This window comes from Hibiscus syriacus, unplaced genomic scaffold (assembly GCF_006381635.1).
Source record: "Hibiscus syriacus cultivar Baekdansim isolate YM2019G1 unplaced genomic scaffold, ASM638163v2 tig00111582_pilon, whole genome shotgun sequence".
Lineage (NCBI taxonomy): Eukaryota > Viridiplantae > Streptophyta > Magnoliopsida > Malvales > Malvaceae > Hibiscus > Hibiscus syriacus.
The window spans coordinates 10,966,523-10,988,346 of NW_024063126.1; the positions used below are offsets into that span (position 1 = coordinate 10,966,523).

Sequence of the window (21,824 nt, forward strand, 5' to 3'; positions counted from 1 at the left end):
TTACTACAAAGATAGTTTGGCATGGGAAGTTTCCCACCACAAAATCATTTGATCTACAAAGAAAAAACACAACAGTAAAAAGTTGAAAGCTGGACCACTTTTAAAGTGGGAACTACATGACCGAAGTTTCATACATTTCTAGCCACTCTTCTCCCCATTATTTATCAAAAAGAAATCCCATCATCATCTAAGTACTCCTAGTTTCAAAGCTCCCCTATAACATACATACATGTTGGTAGCAAACAACATCGAGTAGGCTGCTGGGTGTCATTTTCATCTGATTCTTAGTTTCAGCCTTTTCTGTAATGGACGGTATTAGTATCACTGTTACCATAATCCAGCTAGGACCAACAAGGAAGCTACCGAACAGCATTGAGCAGTTTCGAGTTTGGATCACATCCCGGTGCAAATCATTATCCATTTCAGAATCTCTGTTGGTCTGATGGTACATTATAATCTGCAGGAAACTGAAAATTTGACACAAGCAGAATAAATATTACCTACCAAAAATAAAGAAGGAAACAGAACGATGCATGATACCTTCCATGTTGTCGTCAAAACGCGACAACAATTTGTTGGGGAGGGGGTTCATGGTCTTTCAGTTAGGCTGAAGCTTTAAACAGTAAGAACCCAGCATTTTAGATGGAACACTGAATTAGATATCAAAACAAAGTAAAAAAAACACATGAATATTATGAAACTTACTGAACTTCCTTGCATATAAGCTGAGGCATCTAACCATAAACACCTTTGTATTCAATGTTCCAACCAGATACATATGAGTCATAGCTCACCAGAGACTTCCAGTAGAAATATCAAAATAACTGATGGGATCATCATTTATCTCAGAAAAGACATCCTAACAAATTTAAGGCCCATGCTCCTCTATTATGTGCGTGTGCATGTGAGCATATATCATGAAGAAATCAATAGCTTATACAGCTAGCAATCACACAGCAAATCTGATAAACTTTAAAACAACAAACCTCATGATATCTCCAATTGATATGCTGCTATAGTAGGATTTGGCATTTATAGAGTTTCCATATATGAAGCTTGTCAAAAGTTTACCAAAAGCGCTTTTTTTCTTTACAGGGAAAATATACAAACTCCCAGATGCTCATATAAGCATGGAGGTCACTCATAATAGTGCAACCAAACCCTTCAGTTTCCAATACTGATATTTTCCATGAAATTCCAAGCCTAATCAGTCGTTAACATCTTTCCATTACACGCCAACAAATTTTCCACACATTTCAAACAGGCAGTTAGAGAATGCCAACAAAAGCATCAAGTAGATTATTTGGCTTGTGCGCTTCCATACAGACGAGCAAACGTCTGAGCATAAACAACTGCTACTGCATCCAGTCATTCAAACACTTCCTAGTACGGGAGATGAACAAATAAACTAATTGAGAACGGCATTTTTCTTAGATCTGGTAAATAGAGATAAACCAACCACTTTTACTTTTCATGAATGCAGTTTCAAAGCAAGTGTTGAACTCGGTAATAAAAGATTTAAGTCACACAATGCATGGCTCCTATGAAATGTAATTCTTGCTGATCAAACTTATCTTAGAAATAAAGTTGATGCATCTACCTCGCAATCTCTTCAAAAAAAGAAAGGCGCGCAAAACAAAACTTTATAATTCATTAACAATTGAACTTCGTCTCAAACCAATCAAGAGCCTGTGAATTAACCTTTTTTCATAAGTTTGCTTTCCGATGGCATGTAAGAATATAAAGATACAATACCTGCAAGACAGTTAGAAGGGCATTATACTCAAATACCTCAACCTATTAACAGGCACAAATCATGCCTTGAATGGCCACTGAAGCGTGTTTGTCACTCATGCTATCTAGAGATAAAACAAAAAGAACGAGAAAAAAAAACTACTTTTACCATTCACAGGCACGCATCTTGCCTTGAATGCAACCGGTGCATGTTTCCTAAATAAATTGAAGCCGGTAAACTAACCGTTTTTGCTTCAACAAATGTGCATTTAAGAAGCAAGAAGGAAATATAGATCCAATGTTGCAAATGAATCATAAAGATGCATTCCTACCATATATGTTTCCATTATATTCTCCTTAAGAATTTTGTATTTTTAACATAAGACATAGTAGCTCAAGCATATGCTCAAGTGCTCATAACTACTTAACCCATCACTTACTACCACGTGCTCAGTGCTACTCAAACTGTTGATAGCTAACATGTGTTCAGTACACGACTGTTAATTTCTAAAACGTGCGCAGAACCACTCAATCGTTAATTATAGCATGTGCTCAGAGCTACTGGATGGGTCGATTACTAACACCTGTTCATATCTACTTAATTGTTTAATTACTAACACGTAGTCATATCTACTTAACCCATCAATAACTAACAAATCTCATAACCATTTGCTCAAAAATGCCCAAACTGTTGATTGCTAACACATGCTCAAAACCAGTCAATCCGTTAACTACAGTGTGCGCTCAGTCACTGAATTGGCTGATTACTAGCACGTGGTCATGTCTACTTAATCCGTCAATAACTAACAAAGCTCATAACTACTATCCAACAATTACTAAATCATATCTCCAATCAATCAATTGTCAGCACACTAAGAACATTATATGTGACCAATGCATATTGGAAAGAACAAAATAAGAAAGAAACATATGAGCATCAAAACAAGTCTGCATCCTGGACTTTCTTGATTGATAAACAGTTATTATGCTCTTAAACGTGTTCATATCTACTTAATCGTTTGATTACTAACATGTGGCCTTAGCTACTTTATCCATCAATAACTAACAAAGCTCATAACTACTATCCAATAATTGCTAATGTATTTCTCGAATCGATCAACTGTAGGCAAACTGAGAACATTTTATCTAACCGGAGCATGTCAGAAAGAACAAAATGAGAGAACAGAACGACTGGATCCACAACAAAACGAGAAAGAAACACATGCACACCAAGACAAGTATGCATCTCAAACTTTCTGGATCCATAAACAGTCATTATGCTCTAAAATTTAACCAGTTCCATGAACAACTAACAAGTACTGAAAGTCTTAAAAGATCTAAAAGATTTCCTTTTACATAAACTGAAAGGTTAAAACCCTATTTATGAGTCTGACAAGTCATATTTACAATCTGTAGGCTGCAGCAATTCATAACAAGTTCCATAATATACTGTCTCCCGCCATCCCTCTAACCTCGTTACAGATTAGACAAAAAGGCAACAAGAACAAGACACATTTGTTACCCTTTCATCTCTACAAGCTCATTGTACAACTGCAAAAAAGATGTTTAGCAGTCATCCTTATTCCCACCCTCCAAAATCAAAGTTTTAGCAGCACTCCCATCTAACCCTGCAATCACAAAAAAATCAAACCTTTGCTCGGAATAACTTGAGCAAGTACTTAAAAAGATTAAACTTTTTGAATAAGCAAAGTCATCAGACCTTTAAAGGAGGATCAGGGACTTTGTAGCAATCAGGTCTTACCATATCTAACCACATACCAGGAAACAAGCACTGCAAAAGATTCAAACATAATTAGAAAAAAAAATCCAAATTTCAGAAGATAGATAATGAAGCAATTTTTTTCCCTGCAAAAGATTCAAAAAAGAATTAGAAAAACAAATCCAAATTTCAGAAGATATATAATGAAGCAAATCAAATAGGTTACATCGAGTTGTTTCTGAACATTCTTGGGTCGCTTTTTCGGCTTTCTAGAGGCCTTCGAGCCGGTCATAGCAAAGATATCGTCATCAATCTCTTCTCTAGTAAGCGAAATCGAGAACTTCTGTTTCTTCGCCTTCTTCTCAGCCGCTTTCGGTTCAGTTGCATTCCTAGCCCGGCTCGACTCCGGCCTCTGAGCTTTGTTCTCGTTAGCCGAAGCTACGATCTTAGGTCCACCTCCATTTTGAATCTGCGGCTTAGTAATTGGCTTCCTAGGCCTCAGATTCCACATCTTAGGAACAAATTCATCAACGTCTTCCACACTCAGGCTCTGATTTCCAGTTTCCGGAACCTCAACAACAGTTTTCCGACTCTTCGTTCGCAGGCGTATATATATCTTCGATCTACCCTCCGTCGGAGTAACCGAAACACCAGAATCATCGATGACTTTCATCTCCGAAGTAACCGAAACACCAGACCCCTTGATGACTTTCTTCCCCGATCTTCCAGCCTTATGATCAAGAGAGGAGCCGGAAGAAGCTCCGTTACACGGAGGAGCTTCCCGCACTGTGCTCTTCTTCCGAATAATATCGGAGTCGGAATCGGTTTCGCAACGATGAGGAGATCTCTGAGCGGAATCGGTGAGTTTCCGGAGGCGTTGATTGCTGGTCTGGTTCATGGCCCATTTGGGGCCATATAATTGAAAGTTATGGAGAGGTTGAGATTTCATAGCAGAGGAAGAAGCCATCAGCACAGTGTGAGTTAGAATTTAGCTTCTGATTGAATTGTTTCTTCTTTTCCGAGAGTGAACGAAGGACCATTGATCGATCAAAACATGGAGAATTCTCCTCCGTTTCCTCTCCACCGGTTGAGATTGAAAAACAATGAGGAAAATTTTGAGTTTAGAAAGAAGAGAAGGAATCTGAGTTTATGAGGGAAAAGACAAAAAGACAGACAGAATTTGTGGAAAAAAAAGTGAAAGCTTTTGAGGGTTTTATGTTGAAGAAGATGAAGAAGAAAGAGCAGTTATGGCACTCTCAAACCATTAGAAGGTTTTTTTATTTTCTCTTTTTCCAGTTTTGTCCTTTCATGTTTTGCTTATTTACCTTAAATGTATGAAACCGTTTTTGAGCTGAGTTTGCCCACAACTTCAAGGGTTGCCCACAACTTCAAGGGTTCTGGGTTTGTTGTATTTGACTAGGGTGGAATGGGAATGAAATATCTATTTCTTTTTTACATTTTATAACTTTGATGCCTGAATTTGAAAAGTTATTCTGAAATTGGATTCAGAATGTAATTAACCCATCTTTGGGTAATTATTATAATAATTAATAATTTTATTATAGCTCCAATCAAATGATTTCTGTGATATAAAAATTGTTGTTGTATTTTTAGATTTCGAATTCGAACACTATAAATGTTGGGGATGAACGTTTAATGTTAAATGGTTTAGAGTTATTTTTAAACTCATATTGCATTGTACTTACCCCAGATTCATCAATAAAAATAATTTTTATTATATATTTTAGGGTAGACTACATGTTTATAGGCGTTTTTCCCGAAATATCACAGGTGATCGGTATATTTACTGATCTAACATCGGTCATATTATATTTTCCAATCTAACACCCGTAGCAGTAAAGCGTGCCCCTGACCCGCGTTATATGTTGATTTGGCGCCACGTAAGGTATTGTGTGCCCCCTGCACCGCGCTATACGTTGACTGGGTTACACGTGACTATAGCGCGCCCCCTGCTCCACGCTATACCTATTTATCTGACACGTGGGGTATAGCGCGGTGCAGGGGGCGCGTTATAGCTTTAATTACCCGGTCTTTCACACCCCCACCCTTCCCTATATATACCTCATCCTCAATCACTTTCATCACACCAAATTCTCTCAAATTTTCTTTCGTTTAAGGTATATTTTATAATATTTTTAATATTATGTATTTAATTTATTTAAGTATTTTACTTTATTTAATATTTTACTAATATAATTTTTTTACAGATATATAATGGAAGGCGGTCTACTTCGCTTAGATGGAAATCATATATCTCGACACTTTGCTGATACAGTAACATTTTAACGTTTTAATTTAATTTAAATTATTAGTAATAATTTGTTGATTTATTTAATGCATGATTATTAGATTAAGAATTAATTTTTGTAATTATTTATTTTTAGGAGAAGGACCGTATATTAGATCCTTTTATTAGGAATCTTAAGTTAGTGATACCTAACCGTGTCTTGCCGTATTTAGTAGAGGCTGAATTTGGTTACATAGGTAGATATCAGGGTCATTGTAAGATAGAACCAGACATTATTTCTGCCTTAGTAGAGCGGTGGAGGCCGGAGACCCACACATTCCATCTTCCGTGCGGAGAGTGCACGATCACGCTTGAGGATGTTTCTATGCACCTGGGGCTTCGGTGGATAGAGATGTGATATCAGGGATAGCTTCCGATTCTTGGACTACTTTGTGTCGGGAAAATGTAGGACGTGTCCCGGAAAGTTTTATCAAAGGTAGGATACCGTTAAATTGGTTAGATGCCAATTTTTTGGAGTTGAGCGCAGACGCCTCTGAGGATGAAGTTAAAATGTATGCACGGGCATGCATACTGCAATTGATAGGAGGGTTGTTGATGCCGGACAAATCGCGCAACCTAGTTGACTGTATGTGGTTGCGACATCTTAGCGACTTTCATCTGGCCGGATCATTCAGTTGGGGCTCGGGAGTTTTGGCTTTGCTGTACAGGGAGATGTGTGGAGCCACTGACTACAGGCGTAATTCTATCAACAGATGTCTCATGCTGCTGCAGTCTTGGGCATGGTATCGATTGCCCTTTTTATGTCCCGTTGTGAAGAACCCATTCGTATTTCCACTACTTCTGAGGTAATTATAAAACTGATTTTGTATATTAATAATTTTATATAGCGTATAATAAATTTTTTTCCTTGAATAGGTGGTCTACTGATAGGAAAAATCATCAGGAGCTACCTGATGATTTAGAAAAAAATTATGGTGCTAATCGATCAGAAGGCTGGCACACAGGTATGAATTTTAATGTTTAGAAATCAATTTTAGATTATAGTTATAAATTAGATTATTATTTTGATAAAAAATTATATAATATTTGTTTTAGTTTGAATGGGTGTCATATTGTACTAATGATGTGAGGGCGGTGATCCCACCTGAGTTGAGGGGCCCATCGGATATTTGGATGGCGATGGTCTCTCTAATCTGTTATGCGATCGTCGAGTGGCACTCTACTGATCGCGTGCTCTGGCAGTTTTGTTGTTTTCAACCAATTCCGGAAGCACCTCGTAATATAGACGAGTTACATAGCTTAGATAGACGCGGCAAGACAGATACAGATTGGCTAGTGAGGCATCATGAGTGGGTCGTGTTGTGGGAGGATCGACATCGGCGTCTTCCCCGTAGAGAGCCCATTTTTTATGACCTCTTGATGTTTGCTGACGGTTATTATGAGTGGTTCAACAGTAACGGGAAACCGTTTCTGCTTCCCGAGGATGCACGAGGGCAGACCTTTCCGCGACGTCGACAGAGACGTGATCCGACACAGCACCATCGTCCCCCGACTCGTGGACGGAGAACAGGTGCTTCTGGTTCATCCTCAGCTGCACCAACAGGACCTTCACAGCAGCCACCACAGCCATATATGATGCCGCCATCGCCTTTCCATTACCAGATGTCGCCACCGTCACAGATGACCCCTCATGGAGGCTATTATGGGTCTATGTTTGTAGATCCGACTTGGGGTTCATATGCTGGATATTTGGCGAGTTCAGCCTCATCACCCATGGCTGCAGCACATACACTTCCTGTACAGTTTTCACACTCAGCGATGTCTGGGTTTTATGAGTTTTCCCAGTTTTCGCAGGCCGGTGGGATAGTCAGTCATTACACCTCCAGTGTCCTTATTCTATGGAGGTGTTTCATCGTCATCAGCTCCTCATCAACCTAATGTACCTGCTCAGGACGACGATGACGACAACGACGACGATGATGGTGATGATGATGACAGCGAGGAGTCAGAACCAGTGATACGAAGAAATCCTCCTCGACTTTATTTTGTTAAATTTGTTGGATTTTTTAATGTATTTCAGTTCATTTTGTTTATTACAATTTAATATCAGTTATTGTAATTTGGTTATCATTTACCATTTAATACTTATTGTAAGTTTTTTGTATTTAAAATTATATTCAAATACCAAATTGTTATTAGTTTAATAAAATTTAATGATTGTGTTCGTTTTTTAATCTTCATCATCGATTATCGAATGACATTAACTTGAAGTAAATGCAAATTAAAGTACAAGAATTATTATTTGATAAACAATACATCATTTCCTCATCAATTGTTACTTGATGACAACAGAAGTGGACATGTTTTTCTAGTGTGTCCTGGGTTTCTACAATGCCCACATCTTCTGTCTTGTCTAGATATTTCTCGAATATCCATATCGCAATGAATTCGATTGGATTTTGGACGACCACGCTCCCTCAATAAACTCGGATTTGGTACAATCAGAAGCCAATCTTGAACCTCATCAGGGTCTTTGTATTACCTATGGGGGGGAACTCAAATTCGTATACCTTAAAAACTTCATATAGTAGGTATACGGGATCCACAAAATGGTTATAGTCTTGACGTGTATGCGAGCAAGCTGCTATCACATGAGAGCATGGATACTTCAAAGCTTGAAAAAACTCGCAGTCGCACGTTCTATCCCTTAGATTTACTCTTAACGACACATCTTCAATCCCTTGAAGAGGTTGCGGTAACTCTATGACACGAAACATTTCATGCCTTCTAGAGAAGCTTGTTACAGACATTCCATTTGATGCAGCGACTTTTTTCTGTAGATCTGCAACTAATCTAGGGTGATAGACATGACCGCCTTGCATCCAGGTTTGAGCTTGTCCCCCGAGCTTCGCAAAAAACACCCCCAAATGAAAATATGTAGTTTTTACCAAAGCCGCTACAGGTAAGTGACGTGCACCCTTTAAGGTTGAATTGATTGCCTCAGCCAAGTTGGTCGTCATGTGTCCATATCGATATCCACCATCATATGCATTCGTCCACATTTCTTTATCGATGAGGCTAATGTAATCGTATCCTTCATCGTTCTTCGCCCGTAAATCTTGAAGCATTGATTCAAACGTTCGAGGAAGAAGTTCGTAACCTGATCAAAAAATGTATAACTTACTAACCTGATCAAAAGGATCGAAAGAAAACAAACTACATCAGTTTCACTTACCCATGCGCACAAGTAATTGACGCTCATCATTCTTCTTCTTGTATCTTCCATGGTAGTTCGCAGCAATGTATCGGAGACAATACCTATTTTGTAAAAAGGGTGGTTGCCACATTAGACCCAAAGACTCCATTGCTTCTTTGATCCCAGCTCCGCGATCAGAAATGACACTGATTTTTTCCCTCGTGATAACATGTGCACGTAAATTTCGGAGGAAAAAAGCCCAAGAATCTGTATCTTCTCCTTCGACAAGAACAAAAGCAACTGGAAGAATGTTGCGATTTCCATCTTGGACAACTGCCAATAATAAAACTTGCTTGTATTTTCCATACAAGAAAGTCTCGTTGATCTGGACCATAGGCTTGCAGTATTTGACATCATTAACGCACTGTGGGTAAGTCCAAAAAACCCGATAGAATTGGCATCGATCGCGGAGAACTCAGTCATTATAGTATGTATATGAGGTTTCAAAGTCCACAATTATCCCAGGATTCAATCTCCGCACCATCCTAAACCAGCCTAGAAGTTCATTGTAAGATGCATCCCATTCGCCATGAAGTTTGACAATGGCATTTTGTTTTGCCAACCAAGATTTTTATAGGAGACAATGTACCCATACTGCGATTGTATAGCTGAAATCAACACTTCAACAACTATATGAGAGCTTGCTTTTACCATGGGCATGATGGCTTGGCATATCACTTCAGAGTCCAAGTTGGGATGATCTTGGTTGACCCCTCCAACACAACATGTGTGAGGACCGTTGTATACTGTTAGTTCCCATATGTTATATTTTTCCTCTTCATTTTCGATACGCGAACCATCCATTTGCATCCGTTTTCGCGTCGGACACATTAGCATAAATATTTTTCGGTCGTCGATCGGTTTACTCTGGACTGAACAGAATTACGTATATTGTAATTTTTTATAGCCATCACCGCTTCTTCTTTGCTTGAAAACTCTATGCCCAAAAATAACTCACCATTATTTATTAATGAGTAATATCCATAGTCACCGAGATGAGGCATATCCGCAAATTCTGGCCCGTACATTGCACCATAATCAGCTTCATACATGTGTGCAGGAAGGGTCAGTTTGTGCCACATTTCCTGGAACTTCATCATCATCGGAGTTGAATTGCGGTGATTCTGGGTGAATGAATAGTCCAGTCTTAGCACCATCCGTACCAGGCTCACGAAGCGGTTCTTCTGTGGAGATTATGGTTCCTCCATGCTCTCCACATTTGGGTCGAAGAACATACTACTTGCACGCCTTCCCCTTGAACTGGAAGGCATATCGACATTGAGATCGAAAAAGCTCGCAGTCGAATGCCTCCCCCTGGAGCTTGAAGCCATCGTGTCAAATGGAAACTGCACAGATGGTTGCGTCGATGGCATCTCCATATGGTCAAAGAAATTTTTAGATGAATGCCTTCCCCTTGAACTGGACGCGGTGTTTCCATACGGATTGTTCGTGGACCCATCTCGGTACATATCGTAAGGAGTTGCGGATGAATGTCTCCCCATTATGGCACTAAAATCATTACACATTACTGTTGTCGGGCTGTCAACTTGATCAACTTGTTCAGTCAGCCCATAGTGGGAGCTTAATGATTGACCCCGAATAGCAAGCACTTGAACAAAATGTGCATACATCTCAATAGTGACGTATGAATAATTACTTTGAGCTTCAACCATCATTTCAACATCATCATAGTTCGAAAGTTCGAACGCTGTATAAGTTAATGGAAATAATGATGTTGGAAATTTGTACTGCAACGACGACATTCTTCTACTACTTCCAACATGAATCTTCCTCGAAATCTTCGTTATCAGCTCCTCAAGAGTTATGTTTCTCTTGAATGATATTTTAACACGCTCATTTGATACGAAAACAACGCCGGTTTCATCTTCTCGAATTTCACCATCATAATAAACAATAGCTAAAAGTCGCGTCATTCTTTGAGTTTAAAAGTGCAACAATATTATATCTGCAAAAAAAATAACTGAAATAAACCTGATTAAATAAATTATATATGAACGAAAAAATAACACAATAATTTTTTACACAACAACGTAAATAATTTAAATAATATAATTTTATATTATTACCTTAACCGTAAAACTATTTCGACGTATACTATCGCTTTTTAATTTTACAAACATAAAAATTAATTGAAAATAATTAGTATAATATTTTTTCAAATAATCATAATAAATAATAAGTATAATAAAAAAAATTTATAACAAAATTATCTTATAACGAAAAATCGCACGAATTTCTAAACTAAATATGAGAAGATTACCAAAATTATTGACTCGTTGACGGAATTGTTGTATTAATTTATAAGTTGAGAAGAGAGATGTGAGGAACATAACCGGGGGAGAAGGGTATATATAGCCATACAAGGCGCGGTACATGCACCGCGGTATTATGGTATAGCGCGGATCAGGGTCTGCGCTAAATATAATTGTCTAGATACACAGATATAGTGCGGTTCAGGGGGTGCGCTATACCCCACGTGGCGCCAAATCAACATATAACGTGGGTCAGGGAACGCGCTTTACTGCTACGGGTATTAGATCGGGAAATATAATCTGACCGGTATTAGATCGGTAAATATACCAGTCACCGGTGATATTTCGGAAAAAACGTCCATGTTTATAACCTCCAACAATCACTTCTGTGGTTTGACTAGCTGCTTCATCTCTAGGTCTTAAAGGATTCACCATGTTCAGCATTCTCATTTGGAATTTATGGAATAGAAGAAACACCATGGTACATGAGAATGTTTTGCAAAAGGAACGTGCTGTCATCTCTGCCGCTTGGGAACTCGGGTCTGCCATAAAACTCTCAGCAGCTTCTTCCTTTTCTGGCCCTAATGGTCTGCTTGCCCGACCGAAGAAGCTATGGAGCAAATCACTTGTCGGACCATTAAAATCAACGTTGATGGAGCCTTTCGACTTCACTCTGGGGAGGCTGCAGTCGGGAATGTTGCTCGTGATCATCATGGAATGATCATTGGAGGTTTTGCAAGGAGACTTGACCCTCCCCAAACTTTGGAGTCGCCTGAAGCTATGGCTTTTACGTTAAGTCATTCTAATGGCGAAGTATCATGGGTGGGATCAAGTGATTATCGAAGGGGATGCAATATCCATTGTCAACCGAATTTCAAGCCCTCAAGAAGACCTTTCGGTGATTGGTTTGGTTCTAATGTGACTCGTAATTTCGTCGCAAGCCACCCTAGTTTCAAAGTCCGCTATATTAATCGGATGGCTAACCGTGTAGCGCACTCACTTGCATAGTGGGCTTTGTCGAGAGACATCCCCTTTTGGTTTTATGTGGATGAACCCGATTGTATTAAAAACGATATAATCCTTGATGTTATCGGTATCTAATTAATGAATGATCGCTATTTCCTTTAAAAAAAATTATTTTTTATTTCAAAATCATACTTAATATTTAGTTTTGGTTTCATTTTGGTACAATTTGATACAATGTACATATTATTCAAATTACTTTCTTACCCATAAATAAAGTATATATTAAACACTCAAGTATACTCGATTTTATATTCTCTTATATATTATATCAATAATATGGCAATCGAATTAAACTTAAAATAATAAAAAATACTATATAACTTCAGTTAAGATTAAATATATATACTTAATTGAAAAAGTATATAGAGATATATAATTATAATTAACTCTAAATATATAAAAAATAATTATACTATTTTTTATCGAAATGAATCCATTTTTCACCATAAATTCAAAGTCCACTCTATAAGCTAAATTTACTGGAACCTGAATTTTTCAACAAATATATATGTGATTCTTTGAAAATATAAGTCCAAAGTCAATTCATATGTAAATTTCGCCACTGCATCGTTACTCTATTGCCCTCACCTTCCAATTTCTCTTAAAAGTAGTACTTAGAATATTCAATTATTTTGCGATGTCTGTTTTGATGATACCCTTCACTTGACGAGTACTAAATTTTCATACATGTCTTACATCTTTGATAGAGATCGAGAGTCGAGACATTAATTTTATATTAAAATATAAGAAAATGATTTTAAGTTTTAATAATTGTTATGATACATATTTTATCAAATTGTTTGATTTTGAAATTAACGATAATACAATATGTTACGATACTGATGAAATAATTTATAAAGAGCAAGCGTAAATTAATTTATTAAGATGATAATCGAGTTACAAATAAAATGACGAAATTAATTAAGAAAGAGATGTTAGAATGTTATAAGGTACTTTTATTTGAATTAAATTTAATCATGTAATGATAATTTAATGTGTTTAGAGTGATTAAAGAATAATTTTTTTATAAATTTTAAATCTAATTTTAATTTTATTTAGAGGGGATAGGAAGGAAAAGGAAAGGCAAGGAGACGCATTTAGTAAATCTAGAATCCATGAACTAAAGGAATACGAGTGATCAAAGATGAGCTCGAACAACGTCAAATGTGTTTGCTTTAAAGAATAATTGAACTTAATTCTAATGAATTTGAGTTTAAAATATATATTTAATATATAATATATTAAATATTTTCACTTAATTAATTAATTGTTAATCGATTTTTTTTTTAAAAAAATATTAACAATTCTTTAACCGAATTAATTTCGATAGTCAATTGTTTAACTAAACTAATTCATTTCAATCAATTAACTAAGTTAAAATTGAACACCTCTCTCCACAAAAATTCCCCGGTGTACCTACTCAGCAGCTACTACATAATAATCTTTGTGCATGAAGCACACGTGTCCTTTTTTGGGTTAAGATGCTTTGAATAGATTTGACACACACAACCCATGTTTTTTTAACTGGAAATATTTCTCACGACAGATGTGTTGACGATTTTCCCGATAGATCATTCTATGCGTTTTTATTTCTCTGTCATACACTATTCAAATTATATTTTTGGATCTAATATTCTTTGTAGAAAGGCACGTTTCTTGCATCACGTTTTACGTTACGTGGGGTAAGACACGTCCTCTGCAACGCTCCTTGTTAAAAGTGTAAAAAATTTGGGTGTTAATTTTGTAAATATTTTTAAACTGATGTTTAATATGTAATTAATTTATGTTAAGCTGATATAGGTTTAAAAACACCAACTTTATTTTTGTGATATTATTTTTAACACCGTTAATATTGTTTATTGACTTTTAAAATTAATTATTTAAAAATATAAAAAAATTTAAAATAAATTTTTAATTACAATTGAGAGATCAAATGAATTATTATTTATTTTTTTAAAAATAAATAAAAATACAATAAAAATAAATAAAATGCAATAAAAATATAATATAAAGTTAAAAAAAATATCACATCTTTATTTAAAATATTCTTTCTAATATTAATTTTAAAAAATATAAAATAAATATTAAATTTTAATTTTATTAAAAATTAATAAACATTATAATTGTTGTTAAAAAATAATAATTATTGAATAATAATTTATTTGATCCCTCAATTGTAATTAAAAGTTTATTTTAATATTTTGTTATATTTTTTAAAAATAATTTTAAAATACTCTATTCTCAAGACATATAGTCAAGTTTATGATTGTTAAACAGTTGTAGGTATGAAAAGCTAAGGAATCGAATAAAAATTCGATTGTACAAAGTCAATAACTCAAAATTGTCTAACTGCTGTCTAAATATCAACTCAATTGTACCACGAATAAACATCCGATCAAAGAGTTGATCTTTGCTGCTCAATCTTCACAAAAAATGTTTTGTCTCACCATTTTCTCCCGCGTATGAGCTCCTTTCTTTTTATAACATTCATGCAAAAGAATATACGTATTGTGTAATTTCATGCAAAAATCAAAATTTGTCGAGTTATAAAATAATTTACAAAAAAATATTTAAAGTATTTTAAAATATGAATAATTTTATAAAAGTTTTATAAATAGTATTTCTTTTACAAAATGATGATGATAATAAATATTTTATAATTTAAAAATTATAAATTTCATATATTTTTGAAAATTTATTGAATTTTAAAATTAATTGTTTAAAAATATAAAAAATATTAAAATAAACTTTTAATTGCAATTGACTTTTACAATAAAAATCTCTCTACTTTTGATTTTTCTGTGTGCATGTGGACAACTATATTCAACAGAAAAGAATTGAAAAAGAAAAGAGCTCATACACGGGAGAAAATGATGAGACAAAACAATTTTTGTGAAGATTGAGCAGAAAAGATCAACCCTTTGATCGGATGTTTATTTTTGGTACAATTGAGTTAATATTTAGACAGCAGTTAGACAATTTTGAGTTATTGACTTTGTACGATCGAATTTTTATTCGATTCCTGTAGCTTTCCAAACCTACGTCTGTTTAACAATCATAAACTTGACTAAAATAAACTTTTAATTACAATTGAGGGATCAAATGAATTATTATTCATTAATTATTATTTTTAACATCATTTAATAATGTTTATTCATTTTTAATAAAATTAAAATTTAATATTTATTTTATATTTTATATTTTTTAAAATTAATATTAGAAAGAATATTTTAAATAAAGAGGTGATATTTATTAGCTTTATATTATATTTTTATTGAATTTTATTCATTTTTAATTCATTTTTATTACATTTTTATTTATTTTTTAAATAATAATAATTCATTTAATATATCCATTGTAATTAAAAGTTTATTTTAATATTTTTAAACAATTAATTTTAAAAGTTAATAAACATTATTAACTGTTGTTAAAAATAATATCACAAAAAAATAAATAGATAAAGTTAGAGTTTTTACATAAATATCACCCTAACAGAAACTAATTACATATTAGGCACCAATTTAAAAATATTTACAAAATTAGCATCCGAATTTTTTACACTTTTAACAAGACGCGTTGTAGGGGGCGCACCTTACCCACGTGACGTCTATAGTCGATAAACACGTTTAATATTTCAATCATTAATTTTGTTCTATTTTAGTTATTTAATTATTTTTTATTTTAAAAATATATCCAACATTATATTTTGGTCACTTGTCATTAAAATTTAATAAAATTGTTAATGTGATATTTTTGAAAAAAATATTTAATGATGATATAAAATTATCTTATGGTAACAAGTCAACAACACTATTAGTTTTTTTAATAAAATATGATAAAAATGAAACCATGTTTAATATGATTTAGAAATAAAAAAGAGTTAAGCGACCCAATAGAATAAAAATAGTAGTTGGGTTACTAAATGTGTAGTTTACCCTTCTATTTTAACAACTATTTAAACATGTATATGAATATACGACCTTTCCACTGTATAAATAAAAATGGGGTAAACACTCGGATGGTTTTATTTCCATGATTGAACAATGAATTTTGTCAAATAAATTATTAAAATAGTTTCGATCAAGTCATTGAGTATTAATTGTCTGAGGGGTTTGGTACATAAAATGCAACATTACTTATGAGAATAGATTATTTGATTTATTTGGGCATAATGTAAAAATTTGCCTGTATCGATTTTTTGAATAATTATTTTTGCTCATATTCCTTTTTCGAAATACTTTAATCCTCAACATTTATTTTTTTTTATCAAAATCACCCTTTTTAAGTAAAATCTTTAATTGATTAATAATCAACACTTAGGCTAAGGAGTTATATATAGCCAATTTTTTCTCTTTCAAAAAAAAATCTTAAATTTCGAGCGTCATCACTGCTAAACATAACATATATGTACTAATAAACTTTAGTATCCTTCCATAATTATCACCATCCAATGCTTCCTATCATGGAACAATTTTGACATGGTTAAGTTTTATGTTCAAGTAGATGTACAAATTGATGAAAACTATATTAATTCATTCTTAACTACATTAATGGCATGTCCTACTTTAATGGAGAATGAAGCTTTGGGGGTGCTAAAACAGAAGGTTTTGAAGGTACAAGTGCCACATTGAAAGATTTGTTATCACTTGAGGGCCATTTAAACCATTATCCCTATATTATATAAGACTGCAATGAGGCTGTGTCGAGATTCCACCTGAGAACGTAATTAACTGATAGCACAATTACAGATTACAACAGAACCCAAGCCCCAAAACCCTAAACTCATCTAACCGCCAAAATCCATACAAGTCCTACCCTGCCTCTTGAGTGCGTAAACCACATCCATGGCGGTCACGGTCTTCCTCCTAGCATGCTCGGTATAGGTCACGGCGTCGCGAATGACGTTCTCCAGGAAGATCTTGAGAACTCCACGGGTTTCCTCGTAGATCAAGCCGCTGATACGCTTCACTCCTCCCCTGCGAGCAAGGCGTCGAATCGCCGGCTTTGTGATACCCTGGATGTTATCGCGTAGGACCTTACGGTGGCGCTTCGCTCCTCCCTTCCCCAGCCCCTTACCTCCCTTTCTCTTCTGACATCTTCAATAAAAGAGCAAGTGATTTGGATAATTCAATTAGAAATTTGTGGAGCGTTATAAGATTGTGAGGAATTTATAGGGGGGAAGTGGGAAGATTGTGATCCGCGAGAAAATCTTAACGATGAACAGTGGCCGTTGATGATATACGATGGAGGGTTTAGATGAAAACAAGTATTGACTCAGATCGATGACCTGGCAAACTTTAGCGGTTACTTTAAGCGTCTTTTCTTTGGTATACTTCATACTTCTCCCCGTACTTTTATACATTTAAAATTTAATCCTCTACTTTCAATACATGACTTTATTATCTCTCCATCCATGGGATGACAATTTAATCCGAAACTAACGGATTCCGATCCGACCCAACCAATAGAGTGGATTTTTTAAAAAGAAATTTGGATTCGGGTCGGGTCGGGTCATATTTATATAGGGGTGAGGTCGGTTTAGGTTCGTGTGGAGGGTGAAAGATTTTGACTCGACTTGAGAGTAATAGTGTAATTTTTCAAAATTTATGAACAATTGCTATAATACCCCTCTTTATATAATTTTTTAATTAAGTCCTTATTATATCAGGTTGGGTCAGGTCGGTCAGATTTATACTCTAAAAAATAGGTCGAGTTGAGTTTTGGTGGAAGAAATATGCTTTTCAGGTTGAGTCGGGTGGAAGATATATATTTTTCGGATCGGGTCGGATTGACCAAACCCATTGCCATCCCTGTCCATCCAAAATAATACTTATTGTAAAATAGAGCTCCCAAAGAAATTATTTAGAGAAGTGATACTCTTTTCGGTCGGGCAAGTTAAAAAGGCGAATCCAGTCGATTGAGTCTTAGTAAATACTCTTCCTCAAGTTAAATGCATCTTTGGCTTACGTGACTGAAAATGATTATGACATTATGTATTGCAATCACCTCCTATAAAAATTTATGTTTGCGAGTTTTTTTTAATTGAGTTGAGTTTTAATTTTTAATTTTATGTTTGAGTTAAATTTGATAATTTTAAGTTTGCGAGTTTTCGAGTCAAACTTAGTTTTAAACTTTTCGAACGACTCTAGAATACTTAATCTCGACTTTTTACCGCCCTAGTCAGAATCTATGTATTTTGGTACCCTAATTTTATTCTTCATCTAGCAAGGGTAGTCTTGGTTTCCATTATGTTGCAACAAAACGTGGATAATTGTTGGAGGTTCATTACGTCTTAAAGGTGTTGTAGGTAGGGATAGTAATGGTAAAGAGTTCATGATATTTCCCCCTTTAGTCTCACAATTTGTTACTTATTGGAATCTGCTTTTAGGTTTGGGTAAATTTAATGAGATCTTGATGTAAAATCCTGTACTTCATCTTTTGTCTCTGTATTCATTGAAAAAATGTCTTCTATGTAGTTACAAATGACCGTATGAGAACTTGAAATTATTTTGAAACCAAATAATTTGAATGTTCAAGTTGAATTATCCCGAGTGACTCGAATTAAAAATCAACCAGAAGGGAATTAGATCGATCCAAATTTAACACAACCGGCATAATCGAGAGCTCAAATATCATGCATCACTCGTGTGCAGCTTCCATGTCCGACTGCCCCCTCGTGTGCATCCGCAACTGCAGCACCACTGACTCTATGGTTTCCCATTTAGGGTGCAGTTTATCTCCGGATACAAACTACGAAACCCTGCTGTCAATCTCAATAACACTACAGCCGGCCTCTTTTCGAGCCCCGTTCCTTCTCATCTCTCTCCGAATTCCTTCCACATCTTCCCATCTTTTCTCAGCGGCGTACAGATTCCGTAACATAACATAACTCCCATGATTAGTTGGCTCCATATGGACCAACTTACTCAACAAACACTCAGCTTTTTCAACATTATTCAAGGACCAATATGCAAATTGAAGTGAAGTGAGAATAATTACATTGGCCTCATAGGGCATACTTTCTATCAACTTCTCAGCTTCCTCCACACATCCTGCCCTCCCTAACAGATCAACCATACAACCATAATGCTCGATTTTCGGGATGAGCCTAAATTCCGCCATCTCTTTAAACCATCTCTTACCTTCCTTCACCAGACCGCCATGGTTACAAGCGGACAAGACAGCGATCATGGTCACATCATTCGGCATAATTCTTCGAGTCTGCATTTCCAAAAATACCTCCAGTGCCTCTTTGGCACATCCGTTGACTGCATATCCATTTATTAAAGCATTCCATGAAGCTATTTCCTTTTCTGGCATCTCATCGAAAACTTTTTTCGCTTTATTTATCTCTCCACATTTTGCATACATATCAACAAGAGCAGTGCATACATTGGTTGCTCTATCAAGCTTCTTCCTTCGAACAAAATGGTGAACCCACTCACCCAACTCAAGAGCACCCAAATCCGCAATAGGTGGCAGAATGCTCACAATGGTTACTTTATCTGGCTCGAACAACGTCGTTGACTGCATTTCGTTAAACAATTTCAACGCTTCATGAGGTTGCCTATTCTGACAGTACCCGGAGATCATTGCATTCCAAGATACTAGATTTTTTTCAGGCATGGAATCAAATAAGACCCTAGCAGACACAACATCACCACCATTGCAATATCCATTGATCATACTAGTCCACGAAATCACATTCCTATCCGGCATTTTATCAAACAAACTTCGAGCCGAATCCAAATCACCCAACTTAACATATCCGTCGATCATAGCATTGTATAAGGCAGAATCCCCCTTCTCTGACATTTCATCCAAATCTTTTTTGCTCTCCATATCCCCAGCTTTAGCATAGCCACAAATCAGAGCTGTCCACGAAACTACACTTCTCTCAGGCATTTCTTCAAAAACCTTTCTTGCTGAACCCATGGTTCCTAGTTTCGCATACATATCAAGCAAAGTCGTCGAAACATACAAATCCAAGCTAAACCCAAATTTAACCACGTGATTATGTATCTGTAAACTCTCCCAGATAGCCATATTTAAGGCACAAGACTTAGCTAGGGTCAAAAACGTGATATTGTTGGGAACAAACCCTCCCCATCTTTCTAAGATCTCTGTAAAGAGTGAAAGATTGGATGAACTGGTTGACACCCAGATGCGCTTTGATCATAGAATTGCAAAGAGGTGTGTCGTTTCGATGAGGCCTAACGTCGAACAGGCGGCGGGCGTGTTTAATGGCGGAAAGAGAGGAAATACAACCGCAGGCTGTGATGAACTTAGTGAAGAGATTAAGGTGATGAACTTAGTGAAGAGATTAAGGTTGGTTTCGATGGAGTGACGGAGCATGAAAGCGTGGATTTGGAGGAGAGTAGCTTTTGTGTTCTTTTGTTGGAGAAGGAACATGCATTTTCTCTCTACCGGACGCCACAGCGAGTGCAACTTCCAGTGTTCTTTAGCTCTCATCTATCACCGCCGCTCTTTTGTGCACCTTCGGGGATTAGATTTTGAACAGAAAAACCATTTGAATTATGCACGAATTTAAAAAAAATACCTTAAATATAAAGATAAACTATTTGATCACTCACCTATTATTTAGTATTTATTTTAATTATATAATTTTTTTTAAAATTATACTTAACATTACACTTAGATCATCTGCTGTTAAAATATTAATAGTAATACTGATATATCATCATAAGATAATATCACATTAATATCATCATTAAATTTTTTAATGACAAGTAATCAAAATATAATAAAAAACAATATTAATTACTGTGGTGAATGACAAAAAAATAACTTATCCTAAATATTGTTTTTCTTTAATTTTATTCAAGGTTATTGTATAGATTAAATTACAATCATTGAAGTTTTAATACATTTTTAGGATTCTAAACCTAGTTTTCTCTTTTTTGCTTGTGTCATTGTTAGAATTTTTTTCTTTTATTCTTATAATCGACGATGACACCAACTTTAATATTGGTTATCGACCATATATAATCATTTTTTTATTCGTTTCTTTGTTTCTTTCTTATTTTTTAATTGTTAATAACCCTGCATTTACGACACATTTAATCTATCTTTATGACACATTTTCTTTGTTATTTAACATATTTTCGGTTGTTTGATCATTATTTTCGTTTATCATTTTTCTCATTGTTGAATTTGATATCGCCACAACTGATCAAGATATCGCTCATTTGTTATCATGCTGATTTTCTCTCTTTTTGACCATCAGATTAGTTTTAGATATGCGATTTGTGTACGTAAATAGTTTTCTCATGTCGCTCAATTCTAATTTATAATTTGTCGATGATCTTTTAATAGCTTAGTTAGTTTGTCGATGCGATCAGATCTGTTCGTATTTACCTCTTATTCGAGTTTATTTGGTTATGTATTTAATCTTTTCTTTATATGGTCATTATGTGATATTAAGTTATTAGTTTCTTGTGTTAATGATTATAGGAAAATATTCTTATTATGTGTTTTAATTTATGATTATGATTATAAACTATCATTGTAATTTGAATATTTTTA

At 35.0% G+C, this 21,824-nt stretch overlaps 3 protein-coding genes and 1 pseudogene across 4 annotated transcripts; all 4 read right to left on the reverse strand.

Moving 5' to 3' along the window:
• Nucleotides 1-28: 28 nt before the first annotated feature.
• Nucleotides 29-21,075, reverse strand: LOC120165383. 2 transcript variants are annotated; one of them, XM_039174916.1, is made up of 5 exons: nt 21,064-21,075; nt 20,169-20,174; nt 3,681-4,467; nt 3,455-3,526; nt 3,080-3,362 (listed from the first exon to the last, which is right to left on the reverse strand). In XM_039174916.1, the coding sequence occupies exons 3-5, from the start codon at nt 4,419-4,421 to the stop codon at nt 3,357-3,359; spliced, it is 819 nt and encodes a 272-aa protein (XP_039030847.1). In that variant the 5' UTR covers nt 4,422-4,467; nt 20,169-20,174; nt 21,064-21,075; the 3' UTR covers nt 3,080-3,356. The 2 variants fall into 2 exon arrangements, 1 of the variants encoding a protein (XP_039030847.1); XR_005519816.1 differs by lacking the exons at nt 20,169-20,174; nt 21,064-21,075 and adding an exon at nt 29-467 and having other exon boundaries at nt 3,207-3,362; nt 3,681-4,703.
• LOC120165443 (histone H4-like) lies at nt 17,032-18,938 on the reverse strand. Its single transcript, XM_039174961.1, has 2 exons — nt 18,922-18,938; nt 17,032-17,374 (listed from the first exon to the last, which is right to left on the reverse strand). The coding sequence occupies exons 1-2, from the start codon at nt 18,936-18,938 to the stop codon at nt 17,065-17,067; spliced, it is 327 nt and encodes a 108-aa protein (XP_039030892.1). The 3' UTR covers nt 17,032-17,064.
• Nucleotides 18,848-20,153, reverse strand: LOC120165382 (pentatricopeptide repeat-containing protein At2g44880). Its single transcript, XM_039174915.1, has one exon. It carries the CDS (start codon nt 20,118-20,120, stop codon nt 19,029-19,031), a length of 1,092 nt encoding a protein of 363 aa, XP_039030846.1. The 5' UTR covers nt 20,121-20,153; the 3' UTR covers nt 18,848-19,028.
• LOC120165444 lies at nt 20,127-20,750 on the reverse strand (annotated as a pseudogene).
• Nucleotides 21,076-21,824: the final 749 nt, after the last annotated feature.